The sequence below is a fragment of the Lepisma saccharinum genome, chromosome 3, assembly GCF_977018435.1.
Source record: "Lepisma saccharinum chromosome 3, izLepSacc3.1, whole genome shotgun sequence".
Classification (NCBI taxonomy): Eukaryota; Metazoa; Arthropoda; class Insecta; order Zygentoma; family Lepismatidae; genus Lepisma; species Lepisma saccharinum.
Window position 1 is genome coordinate 52,102,876 of NC_139231.1, and position 25,433 is coordinate 52,128,308.

The 25,433-nt window shown below is 36.4% G+C and overlaps 1 protein-coding gene across 2 annotated transcripts in view; it reads right to left on the reverse strand.

Annotated features, from left to right (window-relative positions):
* The window catches only part of LOC145985032 (3'-5' RNA helicase YTHDC2-like), a 108,952-nt gene that overhangs the window by 59,575 nt on the left and 23,944 nt on the right, over positions 1-25,433 (reverse strand). For both annotated transcript variants that reach the window (XM_083118542.1, XM_083118541.1), the window contains exons 2-15: positions 22,052-22,174; positions 20,121-20,211; positions 19,205-19,401; positions 16,748-16,944; positions 13,931-14,097; positions 12,052-12,311; positions 11,480-11,534; positions 10,760-10,937; positions 9,309-9,455; positions 7,010-7,191; positions 5,223-5,398; positions 2,372-2,499; positions 956-1,090; positions 86-274 (exon numbers count right to left, since the gene is read on the reverse strand). In XM_083118542.1, coding sequence (XP_082974668.1) covers positions 86-274; positions 956-1,090; positions 2,372-2,499; positions 5,223-5,398; positions 7,010-7,191; positions 9,309-9,455; positions 10,760-10,937; positions 11,480-11,534; positions 12,052-12,311; positions 13,931-14,097; positions 16,748-16,944; positions 19,205-19,401; positions 20,121-20,211; positions 22,052-22,157 — 2,208 coding nt within the window. In that variant the 5' untranslated portion in view covers positions 22,158-22,174. The remainder of the gene's footprint in view (positions 1-85; positions 275-955; positions 1,091-2,371; positions 2,500-5,222; positions 5,399-7,009; positions 7,192-9,308; positions 9,456-10,759; positions 10,938-11,479; positions 11,535-12,051; positions 12,312-13,930; positions 14,098-16,747; positions 16,945-19,204; positions 19,402-20,120; positions 20,212-22,051; positions 22,175-25,433) is intronic.

Below are 25,433 nucleotides of genomic sequence, written 5' to 3' on the forward strand. Positions count from 1 at the left end.
GAGCATGGTAGTCAGACGCGTTACCGACTGAGCCACCGCGGCCACATAATTACAAACAACAAACATTATTTAATGTTCAAGATACCTGTAATGGAACTCGAAGTATTTCTGGTGTCTGATACTGCTCCATTGCATTATACCGAAGCCTTGAGTAGATACGGTAACATACACCTGGCCGCGTGCGTCCTGCTCGTCCTCGTCGTTGCTGAGCACAGGATTTTGATACCCAACCAGTCTTCAGCATGCAAATGCTTGTCACTGCATCATACGATCTCTACAATTGAATAAACAAATAGATATAGATTAGTAACAATTTTTCAGTAGAAAAATAATTGCGATTTACTCTCACATCTGTGCTGTACATAATGTTACTGATTCAAAATTCTTCCTTTGTCTAGCACCAATAGAAAATTATAATGTTCCTATGTTTCATAGTATGGATAGAGGTTAACACGAAGATGTAGATCAATTAAATTGGTCACATGAACAAAATTGTACATAACAAAAACAGCACATCATCCTCAAATAGGAAGTTCCACGGTGTAGAAAACTCCTACATCTGTTCATAAAAGGTGTCACTACTATATTCTCAAAGCCAAAAACAATTTTTCCCCAACTTTATGTCTCTGTTGGCAAAACTGTTGGTTACATCGTTCTTTGAATAGACAATTCAATTATTACCACATGCAAAATTTCTCCCTTACTAAAATACTAACAGTTTCATATTGGTGGCATGTAAGCAACAGAAGTGAATTTTATGGTGAGTTTCTACTTGTTTGTAATAATTATGATGATAACAGTGGATGATAAATAGATGTAATTAAGACAAAACACCATATTAAGTTTACAGACAAAAAGAATCCAAGGAGGATGATATTATTATTATTATTATTATTATTATAGTATTATTATGGACGTAACATGCAACTGACATGATTACATTTTATCAACTTACCTCTCTCACCTTCCCTGAGTCTATAACAAACACCACATCATCAACTGTAATACTGGTCTCTGCAATGTTCGTTGCCAAAATGATTTTTCGTGTACCAGGTAGAGCAGGACGGAATACCTTCTTCTGATCACATGTCTAAAAGAAAAATGACAAAAGTTCTGCATGAATAAAGTGCAAATATCTCCATATATATGCATTGGATAATAACAATATATTTTTGAAGGAAACTTCTGTTGAAACTAATGCCAATGCTAATATACTTATTGCTTGATACTAATTCTTTAAAACTGGTACAATTTAAAGTTCTTTAGAATATTTTATATAAGTTAATGAATTGCAACTATACATTATTTACCCAACAGATAAATGCATTTGTTAAAAATTGTAACAATAAATATATTGTTTTGTCATTCCAGCATGTGATACCATTATATGCATATAAATGAATAAAAAATAAAACTGAATTATCATTTGTAGTTTTTGTGAGGTAACATGTTAATTGCTGCAATGTGGTGTTGGTTTAATTTGAAACTAGCCATCTTGGAAAAGTTAAAATCACATTGATTAACAATATTCACTTTTGTTCCTCAATGTTTGCACAAAAGTAAAAGGAATTGAACATTTTGCATAATTTCCAGGATATTTAAGTTCCACGAAAGTGTTCTACAGTATTATGCAGACTGTGTAAAGATATATAATATCCAGAAATGAAAAATATTGGCTAATCAGCCCTAATAATTAACATGGAAAAATTGTTGTACGAGATAGTGGATAATACAATGATTGTGGAAACTCGTGCAGAGTTACATGACACTAAAAAAAATATTCCTGCTTGTCACCCTTTTCTCACCACATGACTGCATTTTGGAACATACACTTTCAATGAACAATACAGACACCTAATTTTGTTCGTATTGTATGATACAATCTACCTTTATGCAGAATTTACTGCTAAATATTAGATGTACTTATCTACAGATGTGTGTCTGTCAGAACTGTTTTAAGTTCCAACATTTGAAGCCAGATTTCTGATCTAAACCTTTCAGTGTAAATAAATTGCAATTTCAATTGCAACCAAAACCAATCATATTCCATTACTAGGCATATTGTCATCAAAATGTATTATCTTTCCTACACTTGTATCTTTCTAATGCAAACTCTAATGAACAAAAATGACGTGTAAAAAGAATACGCTTTACAAGGAAAATAACTAGAACATTACAAAATGAAGCATTTGTACCAATTACAAGCTTTGGACTACATCTTTCTCTGATCTTCCCCTTGGAGAAAGCAATTTAAAAATTTTCAAAATAAAACAACATTAACTACACTCAAAGTTAAAAATATAATAAACAAAAGTATAAGCAAGTGTTCATGAAAACCACACAACTCTTCCGATTGCAAACCATTACATACCTGAATATTTGAATGCAAAATAAACAGCGAAATCTTGTAAAAATCTGAGAGCTTTTTCTCCTCTGAAAGAATGAGATCTCTTAAAGTTATTATGTCATCATATCCAGGAAGAAACACCAAAATAGCACCTGCAAAAAAAGAAAGTGGTAAGAATAACGGAGTGCATATCATTTCAGATTTTATACATATGACCACACTGTACAATAAGGAGTTGCAGAATGTTTTAATATATCCACAAAAAGTAATTATGTTATCCAAAAATCTGTCATTAGTTATGTTCTATTTTTCAGTCACCATTGCAGTTTAAGTTCTTTAACTGCAGTCTCGGTGGCTCAGTCGGTAATGCGTCTGACTAGCATGCTCAAGGTCCCAGGTTCGATCCCCGGCCGGTTCAAATCCAGGAACTTTTCTAATATTGAAAGTGGCCCAGGCACCCACCCATGGGTACCTGGGGGGTAAAGGCGATAGGGGCGTGATGCTGATCACATCACCCCCACTCATGACCGGATCAAGAAAGTGTGGGGCGTTACCCCCACAACCCATACACGCCTTCATGGCGTGGTGCTAAGCACAGGGGAGAACTTTACCTCTTTTTTTTTTTTTTTTTTTTTAACTGCAGTCTCCCGAAAAATATATAATCGACCTTCCACTATAATAATTTCCTTCTGTTCCTTGAAACATGAGTACAGTGTTTTATTTATTTTTTCATATCATAATCTAAAATATAGTTATTACTTTCATTGACTTCTTTCTATGCCCTCCCAAAAAAATGAAAAAAGGTAAAGTGTTCCCCTTTGCTTAGCACCATGCCATGAAGGCATATAGGGGGTGTGGGGGTAATGCCCCACACTTTCTTGATCCGGTCGTGAGTGGGGGTGATGTGATCAGCATCATGCCCCTGACCTCCTTTACCCCCCAGGGTTTCCCCCAGGTACCCATGTTATTCGACGCTGGGTGGGTGCCGGGGCCGCTTCCAACGTTAGAAAAGTTCCCGGATTTGAACCGCCCGGGAATCGAACCCGGGACCTTTAGCATGGTAGTCAGACGCGTTACCGACTGAGCCACCGCGGCCACCCAAAAAAATGAAAATACTCCATATATGAATTTGATTATGTATCTCCACAAATTAATCTTATTCATGTAGATGGTGCATCTGGCTTGTCAAACGCACTGTAAAGCTATTGGAACATGTATATATAATAAAATGTCATTGAAACAGAGCACTCGTGACCTAACAAAATTGGCAATTGAAAACCGTTATACAACGTTCTTATTGGATATCTTTAAGGTCTAAAACTGCACCCACGCATGACCAAACAAATGTTGAACACCAACAATTTCACATTTTACTGAAAGGTGAATACGGTATGTATGGCAAGATAAAAATAGAGTAGCTGCAATAAAGATGATAATTTTATTTCCAAAGGAAGATGCATCAGAAATTCGAAAGAAGTGTGATGTATTTTCTTGGTATTATAAATGTAATCTGAGACACCAGAGAAACTGTGTGATTGTAAGGAAATAATTTCACAGATGGTCGTTTTTAATTTTGTTTATCTAAACTACAATTTAAGATCAACACAGAATATTATATTTTGTGGTTGGTTGTTGAATATAATTTATTATCACATCTCTTACTGCTCCAATGTATAATTGCATAATTCTATTTAGGAATGATTCTGAATACAGCCTCTCAAGACAAAATGTACACCAATTGGAGCACATACTATTAATATAGATTAATTATCGAAAAACATAAACATGTGATTGTGACTTGCAACAAAGGAAAGGAGCAGCAATTTAAATATGGACAAGAATGCTACACTGCTCCTCTCTTCGTTTCTCGTAAGTCACAACCACATGTTTACACTTTCTCTTAACCAGGAAAGGAGGAGCAGTGTATTTAACCCTTAAACACCACCTTCCTTCTTCTTCGTCTTTTATTTGATAAAGAAAATTAAGCTTTTGGGACTTATAGCCTAATCTTTAGTGAACAAAACAAGGTATCATTTTTAACTGTAGCATTCATAGTTTCAAAGATCAAAAATATTATTCAAATCTTGGGAGAATTTCAAATATCCTGCTTGAAAACAGTCCTGGCATTAAGGCAAAACTGGCGAAATTGGCCCCGGCATCTAAGGTGAACTAAAAAAGCTAAAACCATACTGATACATCAAATTAAATAATTAATATTTCTTTACATAACTAAATATATTTATGTATAAATAAACACCCTATTTTTTAAAAAAATAACTGAAGGCGTTAAAAGGATGTAATAATACAAATAAATAGACAAAAAATGTGCCACCGTTCCTCCTATCCTTTCTTGCAAGTCACAATTACATGTTTACACTTTCTGCGGTGGTTTCTCTCCACCACAGAAAAGAAAGAAATAGCATTCTGTACATCGATGCCCCTTTCAGTAATCAGTTTTAATAGCATGTGTTCTTATTGGTCATTTGTCTTGAGATACTTTATTTAGAACCATTCCGAAATAGAACTTCTTGAATATTACCACGAATTCAAGAAGAATTATGACATATGCTCTATGCCACTTCCTTTAAGCATAGAATTCAATGTGCTGTTCATGTTTCATTTAATCATGTATAGGCAGCTTAATTTAATCAAATAAATTCTAATAAAAGAAGCAAATATGAATTTAAATTGCTTCAGAATATTTCAATAGCATCAAAAATTTGGCACGAGATATTGTGAACACACCATGCAAATGTTTTATGGAGAAACACATAAATTAGGGTAAAATCAATATGTAATTTATCACAAGATAAAATTTTACATGCAGAATCAAGTTAACATAAACAATTATTTAAATAACAGTGGGAAAACTTACCTTTCTCTTGACTTGAGTGGATCTGGGACAATAGGTTCATTAAAAGATTCATATCAATATTTTCATCGTTAAAGCTGTGATGATAAACGTCTAATAACTCTTTCTCCTCATCTCCAAGTTCATTTTCATTAGACAAGAGTTCTGTGTCATTGCTAACCTTTGTATTATGTGTATTCCTGCAGGCAGAAAATATTGAATTCATCAGAAATAATGGAAACTTTCTCAGAAAAACTATCACCCATTTCTAACTTGAAGTATGTATGTAGTATGTTCTTCAAAGATATTGGTAAAATTAAAGGGAAAATATACATTCTTCTGTACACATGAAGGCCATACAATCATATCTACTACGAGGTGTATAAGCTTAAATCTGCTGTTTGCTCATAGATGGTGTTAGTGAGCGTATGAAGCTACCATGGGCAAGCCATACCTGGTGTTTGTATGAGTTGGACATCTGCCAACACGAGTCAGTGCACATCGTCAGCACGTGCAGACAACAACAGACAGTGCTCCTGTTGTAAGCATGTCCAGTTTTGTGCCAGAAAAAGAGCATATGCGGGAGCTCTGTTTTTCTGCTTCCATTTGAAGAAATCGGCTGCCGAATCGCATCGAATGATTGTGAAGGCCTAAGGTGACAGTGCTGTATCAGAAACAACGTGCAGGGATTGGTTTCGTCCGTTCAAAGATGGCAATTTTGACCTGAGCGACAAGAAGCGTGAAAATCGGCCCAGGAAGGTTGAGGACCATCAATTGCAGGCTCTTTTGGACGAGGACGATACCCAAATGCAAAAGATGCTTGCCGAGCAATTGGGTGTTACTCAAGCAGCCATTTCCATGCATCTACGTGCCATGGGAAAGGTTCAAAAGATCGGAAAATGGGTGCAGCATGAATTAACCGATCAGCAGCTGGAGAGATGCCAAAACACATGTGAAATCTTGCTTGCCAGACAAAAAAGAAAGTCTTTCCTGCATCGGATTGTGACTGGCAATGAAAAGTGGATATATTTCGAGAATCCTAAACACAAGAAATCGTGGGTTGATCCCGGCCAACCATCAACATCTTCCTTGAGAGCAAAATCGCTTCGGCCGGAAGACGATGCTGTGTGTTTGGTGGGATCAACAGGGTATCGTCTACTTTGAGCTGTTGAAACCTGGTGAAACTGTCACTGCCCACCGCTACCACCAACAACTGATCAAATTGCACCGTGCTCTGTGTGACAAAAAGCCGGATTATCAACAAAGACATGACAAGCTGATTTTCCTCCCCCATCACACACGTCAAGACTGGTCCAAAACTACTTGGAGACACGCAACTGGGAGGTGCTACCCCATCCTGCCTATTCACCAGACCTGGCCCCTTCTGACTACTATCTGTTTTCGTCGATGGGCCACGCCCTCGCTGAGCAGCACTTCGATTCGTATGCAGACGTCCAAAAATGGCTTGATGAGTGGTTTGCCTCGAAAGAGAATGACTTTTTTTTGGCGTGGTATAGACAAATTAACCGAGAGGTGGGCAAAATGTGTAGCTCGCGAGGGCAAGTACTTTGAATAAATTTCTTGTTGCTTTCTATGAACAAACCATGCATTTTTCTGACTACAAAACAGCAGATTTAAGCTTATACACCTGGTATACATTCCAGGTGCTATTTCAATCATGTTCAGCAACTAAAAATTATTGCAGAAATTAACAATTCCCTCCATTGATATGTCACATAATCTCCTGAATTCAAGAAATTCTAAGCAAGTATTCCTCTGAGCTAAATTATACAGAACTCAACTATACTTACATGTATGCTTCCATAATCTCCATCATTTCCTTCTTATTCATCTGCTTTGCAAAATCATATGCAGTGAAATCATTTGAAGCTTGTACATTGCAATTTGCACCCAGAGTAAGAAGTTGTTCCACAGTGTTTGTGCTGCCTCGAATTACTGCTACCATGAGTGGTGTTACTGACGTATCAGAATGCTAGGAACAAATAACAACTCATTGATTTTTAAATTGTAACACTGTACCTTCATTTTTTTAAAAAAGTAATATACTTGATGAAGATATTGGTATAATTTTTTTCAAAATTGACAGAGAAACAATGTGAAATTTGCCAGCAAGTAACGGATTGTTGATCTAATATAAAATATGATATTTGATGAACAAGCTAAATGATTAGTTTACCTCCTTAATTAATACTGTACCGTACCGTGGAGGTTCGAGCCTCCCGGGTAAAGTGTAACAATGTTTCTCCTGAAATTTAAGCCTGTATATGGAACTGGTGGCTACCCACTGCCGAGGGAGTAGGAGAGCTTAAATGAGTAGTGTAACTCGGTCTTAGAAAACCTACAGTAACGACTGAGAATTCGTCATGCTGACCACACATCACCCCATAACTGACTGGCAGTCGGTAGGTAGGCACTGGCCCTGGCAGGCTGTTACACCACATGTTATTTTATCATTTTTTATAATGATTAATTAAAACTGTAAACCAAGACACTTACTACTTGTGTGTTAGAAAATGGCATTTGTGAAATTTCCTCTTACATTTCCATGAATAATAATATAATATACACTAAGGATGAACCAATGAATACAAAATGAACTAATAACATATATTGAACTGATATAATATAGAATTGTAAGAGTTACATGAAGAGCTTGAATTGTTCATTCACTGCCTTAACCCGGGAGAACGTGCAGAGCGACATCTTACGAGAGGAGGCACGCACCTTCAAAATGACCACAATCGAATATTTAGGTCTATTGGGCTATTTTCCTCATATTTTTAATTAGTTTCTTATTAATTTTTTGTTTCCTTGTATCTTTTATATTCATTTTCATTTTTTTAATAAAATATATAAAGCTGGCATGAGTTTTCACACTTTTAAAAAAGGTTTTGTTCCTTCTCTAAGAATATAATAGGCGAAGAAAACACGATTTTACCAAAATTTAATAGGTAACATTTTTTGTTCTTATTTATTTTTTATTGTAAGAATACAATATAATTATGAAAAAAAGATAATTGTATATATCTTTGATGCAAAGGTTTTAGAAAGAAGACAATTATGATACTAAATGGTATTTACAATTGTATGTTTTCTACGTTTACTACTACTTTTTTATTTATTTCACCTCTTTACTCCACATCCTCTTCATCGCCATCAAGATTTCCATTTGAAAATTCCGTACATTAAAAAAATATGTGCTCACCGCAGATGCAGAATGAACGTGGATGTATGTTCCTTCCATTTCTGATTCACATTCTTCCCCGCCAAAAAGGTGTCGACTTACTCATTCAAAATGCCTTCCAAGCACTTTATCACGTTTCTCCTCCTCCTCGACTCATTCAAGAAGTCTGTCAATTCAATAATCTTCTTCCGGGTTCACAACAATACAGGAAAATCCAATACAGATCAATTGTTAAATGTATAACACGAGAAGGCGAGCATGGTCAAAAACACCGCACAAGAAACTAAACTCGGCCTTTTAAATGGTAGAAGGCCATTGTAGAAATTGTTGGCTGGCCAGCGCATCTTCTACATGTCCATGATGGATAAGGTGGGGTGTACGAACCAAACAAACATGCGTGTGCAAAAAGGCAAGCAAAGAAAAAAAATTGTGGTCAAATCCCCACCACACACATTCTCCCGAGTTAATTAAATCAATTACTGCAATAAGTATTGCCTTACAAAACTTTAGTACTTGTGCATCTTTAATTTATTCATTTTTAACATAACAAAGATAGCAGAATTTAGCACTAAATTACAGGCTTTTTACAGAAATATTGGATCTGCAAAATTGAGAATTTTACTCAAACTAATAAACCTATATGCCTGTATCCACTGATACTGATATAGTACTGGTTAATCTTTCCCCTCCTTAATATGTACCATTGAACTAACAACTCCAACTAAATAAAAAACAGAACAACACATAAATATTTAACACAACTCCAAGTTTCAAATAATCAAGTATCATGAACATGCCATTACTGTGAAGAAAAAAAGAAAGGTTTGTATCGACAACATACACAATTCTGATCTACAACTAGCTAAACGAATGACATCTTTTCGGTGATCAATATGAACATTTACCTGATAGTCTACAGAAACATTCTCTGACAGAACCAAGTGGAGAAGCTGGGCAAATGCATCTTCAGACCCAGTTACCCAGGCATCCTCTAGGCACCGGTCCATATCCTCCACAAGCCATGGTTCAAGTTCAGTCTTTTCAGGAATAGGCTGTAACCAAAATTGTTTCCATATTAGGAGTACGGTAGCAGAATGGCAACATAAGCAGCTAATTTACTACTACAAAAAACTTACATTGTAATATGCCTATCATAATCCAGAAAGCTCAAAACTTGTAATATTTAATCTACCTTAAAAATGGAAAATATGAGAGTACTGTGTTGGCTGGTAGGGGTTTGTACAGGGGCTGGGCAACAACATAATCATTCGTCTACTGAGAACTTATTGCATACACAAATGCAATACATGCAAGTAATTTCTTTTCAAAATCTTAAGATAACACATCACAATAATCGAGCAACAACTGGCATATAAAAGTGTGAAATGAACGGTGCATAAGCCAGAAAATGTACGAGTAAAAGTGCCTGACTGGACTCAGATCTTATATTATGAATGTTCAAACTATCACACACACTATACAGTGATCTAAAGTCTCAAATACTTGCCCTACTGTAGTGGCTACACACAATGGGAAGTGATGTTATGTGCTTTCGAATGCCTGACCTGTCCTATTTTGTTTACTAATTCACTTCTCGCTCACAAGTCACTTTCTAGTGTTCTTGTCAACTTTATTTTATCTAGAACGTGAACACATTTCTATTCCATGCCATGAATACAATAAAAGCAGTTCGGTACATGTCATGGTTCTGGTTGTCACAGATTATGCTCTATTCAGTGTGTCTCAAAGTCCACCTTTCTTAATGTCTTCTTTTTAATGAGCTTCGATAAATACATGTTCTGAAGGTTGTCACCTCCCAACTGTCAGAATGCGACAAAAACACTTCGAACATGGTTCTAAAAATTGCCAGGGTGCCACAAGAATCTTCATGGTTTGAGAAAAGTGCTCCATCCCTTCCTCCCGGTCCCTCTTGCACCAGCACTTTGCTTCCAAACATCTTCATTAGACTGTCTTTGTGAGGATAACCTTCACTTGCAATTACAATTTTAAAACATTTTACACACACACAAGAAGCAATTCGTACAGAAGGGAAACCTGGACTGATGCTCTGACTTTTGATGGCATGTAGCAGGGGGTGAAAAGGCAAAGTGGGAGAGTGCGGGGCTGTGGAGTTCATCCTTACTGCCTGCACTGTGAACACTCCAAAGCATCATCCATTTTCCTTCAAAACTTATTTTATATGGGTAAGAAGGACAAACTCCACAATCAATACATACAAGCATGTACAGTGGGAGTCAAAGAACAGATTAATACAAATTTTAAAAAATGGCCCAATGTTCAATTCACCCTTCTTGCCTAACATTCCTCATATTTTCTAACACATTATGTGACCTACCTCAGAATACTGTCCTAAAATCGGTGCTGGAATAACCCTCCTTTCAACTTTATTATTGTTTTCTTCAGGTGACTTCTCATTTAGGCACTTTGTCCAGCTCTCCAGTTTTTGCTTCTGCTCTTTTTTCTTCTCCATCTGTGTTTTCACTTTGAGCATTTCTTTACTCATATACCCTGTGCTGAAAGTGGAATTGTTTATTATTGTAGGACATTTCAATAAATGTACAATATGAACCTAGCACTGTAGAATACTATGGTTACTCGTAACCTACCACTGTGCACTGTATGCTATCACGAAAGCACATTTTTAATGTGCTGGTAGGACCCCAAACATTATCGATATTTGCCATAGTGGAGGTGATGTGAAGAACACCATCATCTTCACCCCCACTATGTGAGCACCAAAACTGATCCCATGTAGGGACTCTGTCGGAAAACTTCCTACACAAGATCATCTACCCAGAGAAATGAATCTGGGTCTCCCACATGACAGTAATATAATATCAACATATTTAATGATTATGTATGAAATATGCATTTTCTTCCACTATGTTAAAGAAATAGGTTTAGAGTGATCCAAACATTTTTAGAAAATCAGTCTGTACTTTGCACATAATGAACTAATCATATTGTCTCTAAACTAAAGATTACATGCATGGTCATGCAGAAAAATAAATTCTGAATGAAGAATCACCTATGATGATCAAGTATGATTACTTACAATTTTATTATGTCTTCTAAGAAAACTTCCTTCACTTCATACAGCCTACCAGGTACTGAAATCAAAATAATGTCAAACTATTAGCTACTACTGTCCAAACAAAATTTGAATTTGAATCAAGCAACAAAGCATACAATCATGTTAATGCCAATCCCTGGCTTCAGCAATATTTGGTGTGCATATAAATTTGAATAAAAGTTTGAATATAGTGTTAAAACATAGACATAAGAACTTAAATATCTACAGATTATCCGTGTGGCTATAGTTGTTGTGGACCTATTAATGACAAAGTACTGTACTTTTAGTTGATACTATTTTCATACTCTCTTAAAGTTTTGTGTGTTAATGTGGGTTTTTAAACACTAATTATTAACAAACTAGCAATGCTCTATCAATACAAGCTTTTCTGATACCAATAACAATGGTGAATTGGTCCAATAGATAATTGCAAATAGATTTTATACAATATCAGCCAGTTGTTTCAAGATTATCTTGAAACTGAATGCAGAACACTATGCAGAAAACTCCAAAAATATCAAAACAGTGAAGGATAAAAAATTAAAAAATCTTACCTGTTATCACAGGACAGCCATGAAAATACTTGACAAAAACTTGAGGATCAATGCTTGCCGACATAAGAACTAACCGCAGATTACGGAATTTGGCTAGAGAATCCCGTAACACTATCAGCAGAAAATCTGAGAAACGATCCCTCTCATGAACTTCATCCACAATGATATGAGTAACTGTTGCTAAGCTTGAATCGCCACCCATAAGCGATCGAAGCAGAACTCCATTGGTACAGTACGTAAGAACAGTCTTTGGTGATACCCTGGAATAAAGAATAAACAAAAAAAAAAAGCTGAGAATAAAATTGTGCTGAATCAAGTGTATAAATGTGGAGGTGTGTTTACTATACAACTACAATATGCTCTGTGTGCAATAGGGAGAATTCACACTTACATGCAAATCACAGTGGCTGTAGTAAGGGACACTTCACCATAAATTTGCACATACCCGAGTAGCCATACATTAGGATACATCCAGACTTGCATCCATATCAAGGCTTTTATCATGAACAGATACGTGTGGAAAAGGCTCTGTATTGCATTAGCCAATGAGCACAAAAAGTGTAGAGTGGTAGAAATCAATTGTCTTTTGTTGAGGTAAACTGAATTTGAAGTTTTCCCTTGTTATATCTGCATGCAGCCAGCACTGTCCAATAAGAAGGGCAACTTCAAACGTGCACAAGCAGATCAAGTAGTTCCTCTCTTGCCAATTGCTTTCTTCATGGCCACTAATAAGTTCTCATCAAATTTGTTTCAGTCATCTAGCATAAAAAAAGCTGATATAATCTGATCAGGATCCACTTGGAATTAACTGTAACAATATGATATGGAAACATTCAGTGTGGATGTCAATGAAATCTGGAAATTCCTTCCAGCAGGTGGAGTACGAGAGAGCTATGAGACGAATACCAGCTAGTAGCCACTCTTGCACTGTCCACCATCATGACTTCCTATTTTTTTTAAAGACATAAAACTAAAGAAATTGATGTTTTTGAGTGAAAAACGTGCATGATATGAATACAGGTTTAGAAGAATGGCTCACATCTCATATCATAATCAATCATGTCATAAAAGTCTGGACGTAGCTTTATAGGGCAAAAAAAAGTCCAGTTACAAGTAACAGGCAGGCAAGTGGCAGCTTTAACTCTGGTATGAAAGTATGTATTTATTCCTTCAGGTTTGTTTTCAAGTGGAATGCTACATGTGTGTGTGTGTGTGATATCTCCCTTAACCACAGCCTGATAGTTCGTTAGTTAACAGATCCTTGAATGCAGGCCAATAAGGATAATTTATAGCGTAACAACTTAGTCACTGATTAGTTTAATTTATCTTGGCACTTCCTATTGTTTCGGAAATAACAAATCATGTTTGCTGCATTAAATTGATCTTTCGGTCTACAAAATATCATACTGTAGATGGCTAGGGATGCGGGTGCAGAATGTTTGCTTCCTAGTGTACTTCTCGTCCGGTTTCCTCCGTCTCCTGGATTGCTCCGACTTGCAGAGGAGAATTCCACAGGAAACGGAGGTTGCAAAGTACAGCGGAACTGGCTACTATTTAAGCGAAGGGTGTCCTGTCACCAGGGCTTATTTCAGTTGTAATCAGTTGGTGGATCATTGATAGTAGCAGCCAGTGCCGCCGCCAGGAAGCAGAGGTAAGTGCTGGCGCATCCCTCAGCCACCTACCCTTCTCCTCCTACTCTTATTTTGTTAGCTCAGTAAACGGCAAAACACCATCTGACCTTATCTCATTTCTCCCGAAATAAGTGCTCTATCAATATGGTAAAGTAAACGATTTAAGATACTTGACTACCTGAGATAATGAGCAAATCAAATTATCAAAAACTATGCAACACAGAGTGTGACTTCACTAAGAACCTTACCTGCTTTCTAGTCTGATCTGATATCCTATGGATTGACCCAGCTTCTCATCTCTTTCTACAGCTACCCTCTCACTCACAGAAACTGCGGACAACCTTCTGGGTTGGGTACATATAATACGACATGGCTTGCCAATACTGTGGAAATGGTCCATTATGTATTGGGGAACCTGAATATATAAAATGGTTTCCTTACTATGAATGGAAGAAGTTAAACTGGATCTATTGAATCTTTAATGGATTCAACTAGGTTGAGGATTCTATTAAACAACTTGTCAACCTAACCACAAGGGGTAATTACAATGAAACAAGCACAAATTATCTCAACTGTGACATTTCAGCTTTACTCACCGATTTTACATGAATGTACAATGTATCAATGTACAATTCTGGCTCATTTTATCAGAATTAGAGATGGACATCATATTGAAATACAAGAAAGTATAAAGAGAAGATACAAATGGGGATATACATGAAATGAAGTTCATTGGCAAGATATGCAGAGTAAGCCCATGGATAGAAAGCAGAAATAAGTGGGAAAGACCGAAAGAGACAGGAACAAAAGGTTGACTTCAATGCTGGTCTATCTGGGGGATGGAAACAGTAAATGATGATAACAAAAGGCTGGCATATTAAAAATTTACATCCACAATTGCAGACATGAAATTAAGAGACTTGGCAAAATTTAAGTTATTTTTACATTAATCTAACCCATCAGCTGAATAGGTCCAGAGGTTTGAGCAATGTATGATCTTGTTTGGTAGTACATCTTGGTAATATGCATGAAACAAATGTGACATTAATATAGGGTGAGGCAGTTAAACGGGAAGATTTAAAAAATCACAAAAAATAGAGAACAAATATTAGTTAATTTTTGAACATGAATGTACTGTACATGATGCTGATCACATCACCCCCACTCACGACTGGATCAAGAAAGTGTGGGGCGTTACCCCCACACCCCCATATGCCTTCATGGCATGGTGCTAAGCACAGGGAGCACTTTACCTTTTTTTATGTACTGTACATGAGTTGCAATTACTAGTGTACCTGAAAATGTTCATTTTTTAATATGGTGTCAGTAAGATGACATCCTAGGTGTTGCACACTTTGTCGGAGTCTCAAGTGTAAATCCGCCCATGACGCTTCATAGCATCTTCAACGGAATGTTGTGGATCCCTTGCCGAATTCGCTCCTTCAAATTATCCCTGGTTCTTGGAGGGTTGTCCTTGAATACTTTGGATTTGAGGTAACCCCAAAGGAAAAAGTCAGGAGCCGTCAAACCAAGTGAACGGGCAGCCCACGGAATATCGCCGAATGTGCTGATGAGACGACATGAAATACGAGTCTAAGCACATCCATAGACACTCTGGCAGTATGGTTTGCTGGAAGAGTGCTGTTCATCTGGGTCATAGTCATCAAAGACATGCAGGAAAAAGGTTACCAATATGTCAGTATAACGTCATGGGCATTTACTCTGAGGCTCCAACAATGTGTGTAAAACCAAGGACACCATCTTACTGACACCATATTAAAAAAAATAAACATTTTCCAGGTACACTAGCAATTTCAACTTATGTACAGTACATTCATGTTCAAAAATTAACTAATATTTGCTTTCTCTATTTTTTGTGAATTTTTTAAATCTTCCCGTTTGACTGCCTCACCCGATATTTGTTGATAAGATCATGGGTGTCTATGGTCTTATTTGCCTTAAGATGGTGAATTAATACTTAACACTAGGCAACACTGCATGGTGAGTGTTGCGACATCATGTACAGAATATAGCAATTCTTGGCTTTCACTCGCAATCGCATACACCAACACATTTCTCCCCAGCCAACTGCTTTCATGGCTACCAGTATGACAGATAAATATTGAAAGACATATTTGGGACATTTTACAAAAAGTGGTCCTAGTCCACATAATTAACAAAATGAATTAATATGGAAATTATTATTGTTTTTACTTGCATAAAGGTTTAGTTGTTTGTGAAAGCATATAATTTGTGAACATTTCACTAATAAAAGTTACTAGCGTCTGCAGTCTATATGCCTCACAGACAATTGAAGTCCAAATTTGCTAAATGTTTAAAGCGTCACAAACTTAACGTACTTTTGTTAATGATATTCATGCATTCAACCTATGCCATCATACTCAACGTTTTTTCATTTGTTAGAAGACACCACAAAGTACTTCATAATTGTACGAAATCAGTTCATTATGAATATTTTAATCCAATCTCATCTCTAGAACTTTAAATTTTGGTATAAAATATCACACACGTAATGCTGGAATGCCCCATTTGAGTTTTAAAACTCACAGAGGGGCTAGTAAAGGCAATAATAACATTCAAAAAAAGGCTCAAGAAAATTTCATTGTTGCAATTATACTCTATGCAAGGTGTACACATTACTTTTTTACTTCCAAAAGAAACACTTCACACATTACACGAACATCACTTTCCTCATGTTGCTGGTTTCACAGTTTCAAAGGCTCACTGCATTCATTGTCTGAGATGTCTTGGGTGCAAGTTGTAGCAAGTGGATGCTGTCTTCACAATCACATGACTGGATTTCACATTTCTTCAGAGTTCATGCATCATCTATGTGCTACAGATTGCAGCTTGAGACACTTCAGGCAATGAAGGCAGTTCGAAATTAATAGGTTCAAATAAAAATAACAAGCAACATCAATACAGTGGTTTGCGTGTACATTTTAAGTGGGTTTCCTGCATGACAGCATGAATTTCTCTATCCTAAACTGAACATGTTAGAAACATAATCAACAACCACAAAATAAATACAATGCAAGTAGTACCTGGGTGGTTTTACCAGAACCAGTTTCTCCTGTGATTATAACCACTTGGTTGGAATTGATTTGGCGTACAATTTCATCTCGCATTGGCCATATGGGCAACGTCTGTCTAAAGCTCATCAACTCTGATGAACATGGAGGATATGGAACTTGAGGTATTCCCATATTCAAACGTCCAACTGCTTTGTTTACTTCCTTAACTGGAAAATGATAAATGCCAATTAATATGAAATGTCATCCCTCAATGTTGAAAAAGACTATGTAGGTGTAACCAAAATAATATTTAATATGTTAAGGTAAGATTCTACACATACACACTTGTTTAAAAAAATGGTTAGTAGGAAAAGGCAAAATATTGGAACTAAGGAGGATGTGGGTAATGAAAGTTAGCAAACGTGATGTATCAAGTCCTAAAAACAAACCTGTTATGAATCACAATATTTCCAAATATGGACTTTTACTTCAATTTGTAGTTATCAGCAGCATGTACAACAGCTGCTGTAGCCTTGTTTCAAAGAAATTATATTTTTATGCAGGCACATTTGTGGAAAAGAAAACATAAAGGAGAATGTTGGGTGACAGAAATTACTTAGTGACAAAATCTTGTTCACAAAAATTTTATTTATATTTTAATAGAAACTTTAAAATATGCTGCCCTACTTATAGGAATGCTGCTATGTAATGGTTTGATTCCAGAAATTACCTCACTGGAAAATTACCAATAATTTTACTGATCCAATATACATGTAACTATAAATATATTATAATTTAGTGCACTATTCTATCATTCTATATAAACATATAACTCCATGCCCTGCTTTTTAAAGTAAATGTCTAAATATACAGCTTCTTTTGCATTACAGTCATCTGGTTAACATACATTTATTGAGGATGTCAATGTACAATTTAGATTCTGGAAAGACCATTTGGAATTGTATGAGATCAGTAGAATATCTGTTATCGGTATCGGTATTTAATACAAAAAAGGAAAGTTAAAAACTGTACTTACGTATGTGAGTACAGTTTTTAACTTTCCTTTTTTGTATTCTGGATTTGTGAGTAATACTCGACAAACCTACAAAATGCTATAGGTATCGGTATTTTATATTGGTATTTTATCAGCATTGACAAAAATTCCATATCAGTCTATCCCTAATATACTGTAGATATTACTTGGCAGCTAAGAAAGGGATTTCTAGTTCTATGTTGAATAATCCTGGCAATTTACATAAGTGGCACATATATATAAAACACAGAAATAGGATGAGAAAAGGTGCCAGAAGGGTGGATAAACACAAATGAAAAAGGAGACAGTAAACACTTACCACATTCAAGGAAAAAGTTGGATATTTCGTAGCCTCTGCCACATTTTCAACGAAGAAAAAAGTGGTTCACAGAATGACGAAGAGTAGGAGCACAGAATACTAACTGTAGCGTTGCTACAATGTTGCCAGAGAAAGACGATAGGAAACAAATATAAGGTACTTTCACCAGTGTTTACTGCACAGGGTGGGTGGTTTCGGGGAAGAAGGGAAAAGGTTATTGGTTGGCTCGGTTAATTCCGGGGGGGTATAGTGGCGTGCATGCCTGATATATAGGCCCTTTCCCATTGCCTGCGGAAAGACATGTCTGAGTGGGGGGATGGGGGTAAAAGATGGATTATGGCAACACGGAAACAGTTATTTAGGTGGTGTTATGGCTGTTGGTGTGGATGGCAACTGTGAATTCAGAGTTTTGGGTGGAGGAACGGTGATTATTGATTCTTAGGTTGAAGGGGGTGGAGCTTTTGCCCAGGTAGAAGTTGCCGCAGATTTGTCAGATGAGGGTGTAAATCAGGTTGGATGAGTGGCAGGTGCCCTTGGGGTGAAGAGTGAACTCACCTGCGGCAGTGGGGATCAGGAGGGTGGGGGAGGTGATGAGTATGGGGCAGGTTTGTTGCACGTGTGAGCTCGGGGGAGTGGTGTGGAAGGGGTGGGAGTGTTTTGGACCAAGATGTTCTTGAGGTTATATATATATATGGTATATATGAAATGGACGTACACCTATGCCTGAACACTTTCTAGTACAGTAACAAGTACACTACCCACTATGGACTACCATATGCTAAAATGGTGAACTTTAAATTACTGAAATAAATTTAAAATTTGACATCTGAATGCAAATTAAGCTTATATACAGGGTGGCCCAAAAGTCAGTTTCCCCAGACCAAGGTGAGAACATCCCTGTGGTGATGTAGTCTAAGAATGTTATCTGTGGAAAGACTGCTGAATTATCCTTCACAAGTATCATAATTTTGTTCTCTCCTAGGAGAAACTGACTTTTGGGTCACCCTGTACTTATAAACGAAAATGCACAAGTAGGTATACCGTTTATATATATATATATATATATATATATATATATATATATATATATATATATATATATATATATATATATATATATATCACACATACTTACCAGTATCAGGAGCTAAAAGCCTATCTCTTTCGGTCAATGGAAGCAGCTCCTGCCTTTCTTTATTTGTTAATGGATATTTTGAAAGCAATGAATAGACATACTGGCGAGAGTTACGTACTAACTGGAAAAAAGCATCAGCTTGTACTATTGTTGATCCCTCTCTCTTATACACAGTAACGTAACGAGTTGGACCCTTCCTAGAAAAAGGTTCAAAAATTTCATTCAGTACATTATTCAGATATATCCATAATCAACCAAAACACTACTTTCTGATTTGATTATAACTGGCTATACACACAACAGATAATGGTGCATTTCTTAGGTCATAACAAACGAAAATAACTGGCCCCCTTAACTTGGTGAAACAAGTTACTTTATGCTGTTAGGAATGCACTGGATGAAAGCATGAGTCACGATGCTTTGTATATAGAAAGTTTACACATGATGCTCAGTAGAAGTAGTATTCTTCTGGGAGAAGTAACAATGAGGACTGTCCAGAAAATAAAATCTAATGGACAATTACAGGGTGCCCCAGAGTTATGAAAATTTAATTCCATCATTTTCCCTGACGAAAAAAAAAATGCCCCTTACTTGATGGAGTGCTTAAACAGATGATTAAATCTGTTGATCATTATTTTTCTTAATCTGCCGCCACCTTCCTCTTTAGTTGAACAACTTACAGACATTATAGTTGGACTAATATTACTTATAGAAATATCATTTGGACTTTTCTATAGATAAGTTCTTGATGAAGCAAACAGGCTTCTATGACCATAGGCTTAGAGCCTCATCTGTACTGAACAAAACAAGATATGATTTGTGACAGCCCCCCCCCCCACACACCACTTCAACTATAGTATATTTATATTTATAAATGAATTCACTACACTGTTATTGAAGTAGCCTACGAACTTACCCTCTGCTTTTCGACCGCAGCCCCAATTGCAATGCTAACTGGTGAATGTAAGCCCTCTCATCAGATGTAAGGGAAGATGGGAATTCTAATTCTGCAAAAAAACACAGTTATCAGTATTGTTACTATGGTTCAATTATACCATGGCGAAGTTCATATGTTTAAAAGAAATTAACATTAACAAAGTGAATAATAAATCTGATACTTTAATTTCTTTGGAGAGTTTTATTTAATATACGAGGGTCGTTCAAGGAAAAAGTATCCTTTTTTTTTTTTGGAGATATGAGCCCGATAAATGAAATGAAACTAGCAATGTGTTCTTTCGTCTTTCCTCTTTATTTACACACAATGCAATGTTCTTGCAGGCTAGCGCGCATGCGGGGCATGTGATTAGCGTGAGTCATGCAGTGAGAAATATGCCCTGGCCATAAGGAGTAGCGAGTCATGGCAGAACAACGTGTTTTGGCGGTGTGGAGTAAAGAAGAAGATTCGTTCTGTGATCCGGTATGAGTGGGCAAATGATCTTACTCCTATCGACATCCACAGGAAGTTGGTTGTTGTTTATGGAGAGACTGTAATGTCAGTGTTAGTCAGGTTTCATCGCGTTGGGTCCCACAACAATTCACTGCAGAACATCCCACGACGCGTATGACATGTTGCCTGGATTCTCTGACCCGGTACCACAATGAAGGAAACAACTTTCTCTGCCGTATTGTGACTCAGGATGAGAGCTTCGTTCATCACTACACTCCAGAATTCAAACGGACGTCGATGGAATGGAAACAGCCGTGAAAAGTGTTCTTAGTTCCCTGGACCCCGAATTTTTTACAGATGGCTTTCAAAAACTTGTGCAACAATGGGACAAATGCTTGTGCCGCCTTGGAAATTATGTTGAAAAGTGAGAAAGGACCATGTCACTTGGTGCAACTTGATTTTTGTCTGTAACTTAAGAAATAATATTTTTGCAACATAGGGAAACCTTTTCCTTGAACGACCCTTGTAGTTAGGACTGAATAATCAGTACTCAATTGATTTCAGCTGACTGTTGTATCATTTTATTGGAAAAAGAATTACAGATAAAATATAGCTATAAATAGCCTGTAATGTTGTGCAAAATGTTTCAATTTTCTTGTTTGAATTGTTGTTTCAAGCCCACTATATGCACAGATAGGTTAATTGCACTGGGCCTACAGTTTAAAGTGGGATCCGAACCACTGTGCAATGTGCCTCCGCCAGATATTGAACCTGGGACCTCTTTATTGAAACGGACCATTTTCTTATTATAATTATTGAAATAAACATATAATTCAATAAGTTAGAGTAAATGTGTAAATACACAGATTACCTTTCAAAGGTCAAATCATTGTAGTCAATTGCACACACACATTAATTAAGATTAATGAACCATTCGCGTACCTCAAGGAACACACAACACACAAAATTTTACACCAGATTGGCAGATTACTGGTTATTGATATTGATAATATTTTTATCTGTACTTTATCAGTATTGGCAAAAGTTCAATATCAGTCAATCCCTATTATTTAGTAATATCTTTTCAGAAGATAAATGTGAGAACAATGAAAAAAAATACAAGACATCAAACACTAAACCTAATATTTTTCCCCTAGCTAATGAACATTAAGACAAACACTAGTTATATGGTATATGGATAGTAAACCGAAAAGGTAACTTTCTAAAGAAAACTATGTATGCAGACTGATACAAAATAGAATGAGATTCGGATTTGCAGTATTCTCTAAACAGCAAGAACAGTCCATGTGAAAAGTCCACACTGAATACCAGCATGGTTATCTTTAGTAAGTACACTAAGACAGGTTCAAAGTTAATGGAATCTTAAATGTTACATTTAATGAAGTCCATAACTATAATTTTCACACAAATTATAACCAATAACTGGACATGCAACTTACCTTTTGATTCTTCAGTCACATGAAACTTTTTCAGGGCCAAGTTTACTGCTATCCTTACTTCTTCCCCTACACCACCCCCATTCCTATTATTCTTCTTCTTGGGCATCCTGGTAAAGGCGAGCTCTGAAATATAAATCAACAAATAGTTGAAGACAAAGTGGTGGTTAGAAAAATAGTTTATTTAGTCTTAAAATAACAACATATGGTTTTTGCACATCCGAATCACTTACTGCAGTCAATTATTTTTTCCACGTTCTTTACCGAGATCGAGAATATGTGGGGGCCCTACCCCCATATACCCTAAAAGTGCCTTCATTGCATGGTACTACATGCACAGGGAACTTTATCTTTACCTTACATTCTTTACTGAGCCATGGCCTAGACAGGACACGGACGTGATCAGTGACAAAATAATCCAGTATTAGTGAATCTTATGCAGTAAACCATTATTGCATGAATCAAGTTTCTAAAACATTCTACGGCTTCCCCTTCTGATATTTCTAAATAGTGGACATTGTTACAATCCCCATTGTTCTCCTATTATAACAAAGTTTCAGTGTACCATTTTAATGATGTTTGAAGTTGCAGGAAACAAGTCCTTCACAAAGGAACTCAAAACAGTTTTATTCAAATCATTAATTAATGAATTTTTACTCGAATCAGCATATTCATTTATTCGATGTCCTGATCCCAATAATTTTAATTGTAAATAACTTTCTATTTTTTTAACTTTATTCATTAATTAATACTCTCATAAAGAGTACTAGGTCCATTACATCTAGGCACGCTGACAAATGTAAAATTTGATTTAAATTACTTGAAGACGACTGAATCTATATGTCAAATCACAAACCCTGACACCTTCTGTAAACAAAACCACCTGCATGCAGAAAGCATTGCAAACTCATAGAAGTAAAATAATCCACACGAAAATCCAGCGTTGTTACAGGATTCATTACGTAAGGTAAAACAATGGCAAATTTGTAGTATGAGATACGCTGCTGCAAATGACGTCTCACTTTAAACCCAGTGCTCTTTCTTTTTTTACTTATTGCTTCACCTTTATGGTTAACTCTTTGCACCAGTAATCATTTCCCATAAATTTGGCTTCTTTCTTTGAATATATTTTACTTGCATTTTTAGACAAAATGATATAACATGGTAATGTATATTTCCAAGGATGATATAGATAGGAGTGTATTTGAAATTTGTTTGTACATTTTATGTAAATTGTACCTTATGTAAATAAAATATATAATGGACATAAACAGCCATATGCATTGCTGTAAGTCCAATAAATATATTGATGATGATGATCAAAACAATACAAAAAGTTCGTAAATTGATTGCGGTTGGAAACTTTGACAAGCATCCTAATAACGATATTTGTTCCGCCAAATATAGTGCACTTCGTAAAATAACTTGGTGACATGGCAAGGCAAGATAAGTGTGAACATTTTGTAGTAATATAACTTTCAATGAGCTTAGAGATTTGTGTACATAATGATATTTTATAACATTGGTTATTTTCTAAAAATAATCATGTGAACAGCAAGGAAGTAGTGCAACTTAGTAATATTGCCTGACTTATCCTTAGAAAAATAACATGCCGAGTTCTATGCGTGAGGGAAAGTCTCCGTGTTCTCCGAGCTTGTTTTCAAAACACCAGCAAGGACAGCCTTTGCAAAGGGGTGAGAAACAGATTCTACTCAATATTTATGTAACGTTCTGTCAGTGGTATCCTGAGAAACCAGTAAATGAAGTGGTTAAGTTGGTATCCCAGTGCAGTGGTGTGTCAGTGTCTGCAGTTTTAAGGGTTATGAAAGAGAGAATGACCGGGAGAGTAACAATGTATGCGGCTGCATATTCGTCTGATGTTTTGAGAACGGGTTCTCACATTCAGAGGCTCTTATATAAAACAAATAGGTGCGGCGAACTATGAGTGTAACAGCAGATGATTGCGGTCATGGATCAGCTGACGCGGAGTGATACATCGAATCGGTGAGACCGTTTGTTTACAGAAGGTCTCAGGGATGGTGATTTAGACCTTAATGGAATCTTAGGAGTGGCGTAGTAACATATCGCGAGGGCCCCATTTCTTTTTATTTAATTTGAAATCTCAATGTAGATCAAACAAAATCTTCATTATATTTAAATTATAATAAATTACTGACAAAAATGATAAAATAATTTTATTCACCCTAAAAATGTTTTTCTCTATTTTCCAGATGCTGAAATCTATTATCAATGCCCTCCTTGAGTTGAAAACAAACACAAACATTTAAATGCCTCACACTTGCTTCTTAGCAGTTCGAGGTGCTTTGTTGTTAACATATTAAAATCGGGAGTGTAAGGTGAAGAGTCAAGACAAAGTGCATTTTATTCAATAAAAGAATAAATGGGCAAAAATGTCCAAGCAAGTTAACGTGATTTTTTGGATAAATGTTTCACATGAGAAATAGGACAATAATTTCTACTTTTTTCGGGCCCCTTGGGCTTAGGGACCACCCAACTGTATGTCATGCCCCTGATTTGAGGTATTCATTCAAATTATAATGTTTAAGTAGAATTTAAAAACAGAATGTTTTAATTTTATTGCTCACGAAAATTAGCCTTTCAATCTTATTTTCTAATTTCTGTTTTTGCATCATTTTATAAACCCCATGGAATGTGAGGCCCCTTGCTACACCACTGAATCTTAGTTTCCTCTGGCCAATATCAATAAATTAATCTGGTAAGTGCTGATTTGCATTGCCATGTTCCATTTCGGACACCAAAAAATTCCAGATAATCAGAATATTTTCACTTCTATATATTTGTTAATCAAAATTGCTGCACAAACTGAAGTAATCTGTCAGCCCATCCATCACCCTCCAAATTTGGGAGCAGAAAGGAAAGTGCCCCCCCGAATATTTGACTGCTCACTGCCACTGCTGGGAAAGTATTTCCTGTTATCACAGTCGAACTCAAACAAAATACCATATTTTTGCTTGCCAGATTGGACTGCAAGTTGCTTCACCCTTCCAGCCCTGACTTGAGGCCCCAATGGTTGTAATTCAAATTTGGATGCTGCACAGTTGACAGTTTCCTTTTGGCAGCACTGGCGAGAATTTCCTTGATTGATTGAGTTGGTGTTTTAAGTCCACTTTATGCACAGTAAGACTAATCGGGACTGGACCTACAGTTTACAATGGTAACCGAACCACCATGTGTCTCCACCGGGTATCGAACCTGGGACCCCTTGATTACAAGGTGACGATGCTACCACTGCACCATCGGTGAGGCTCTCAGAGGATTTCCTTTCATCAATGGTTGGTGAGCCTGAATGAAAGGCCATCTTTCCACGTGGTTACCAACTTGGGTAGCAAGTTTCAAACTTCAG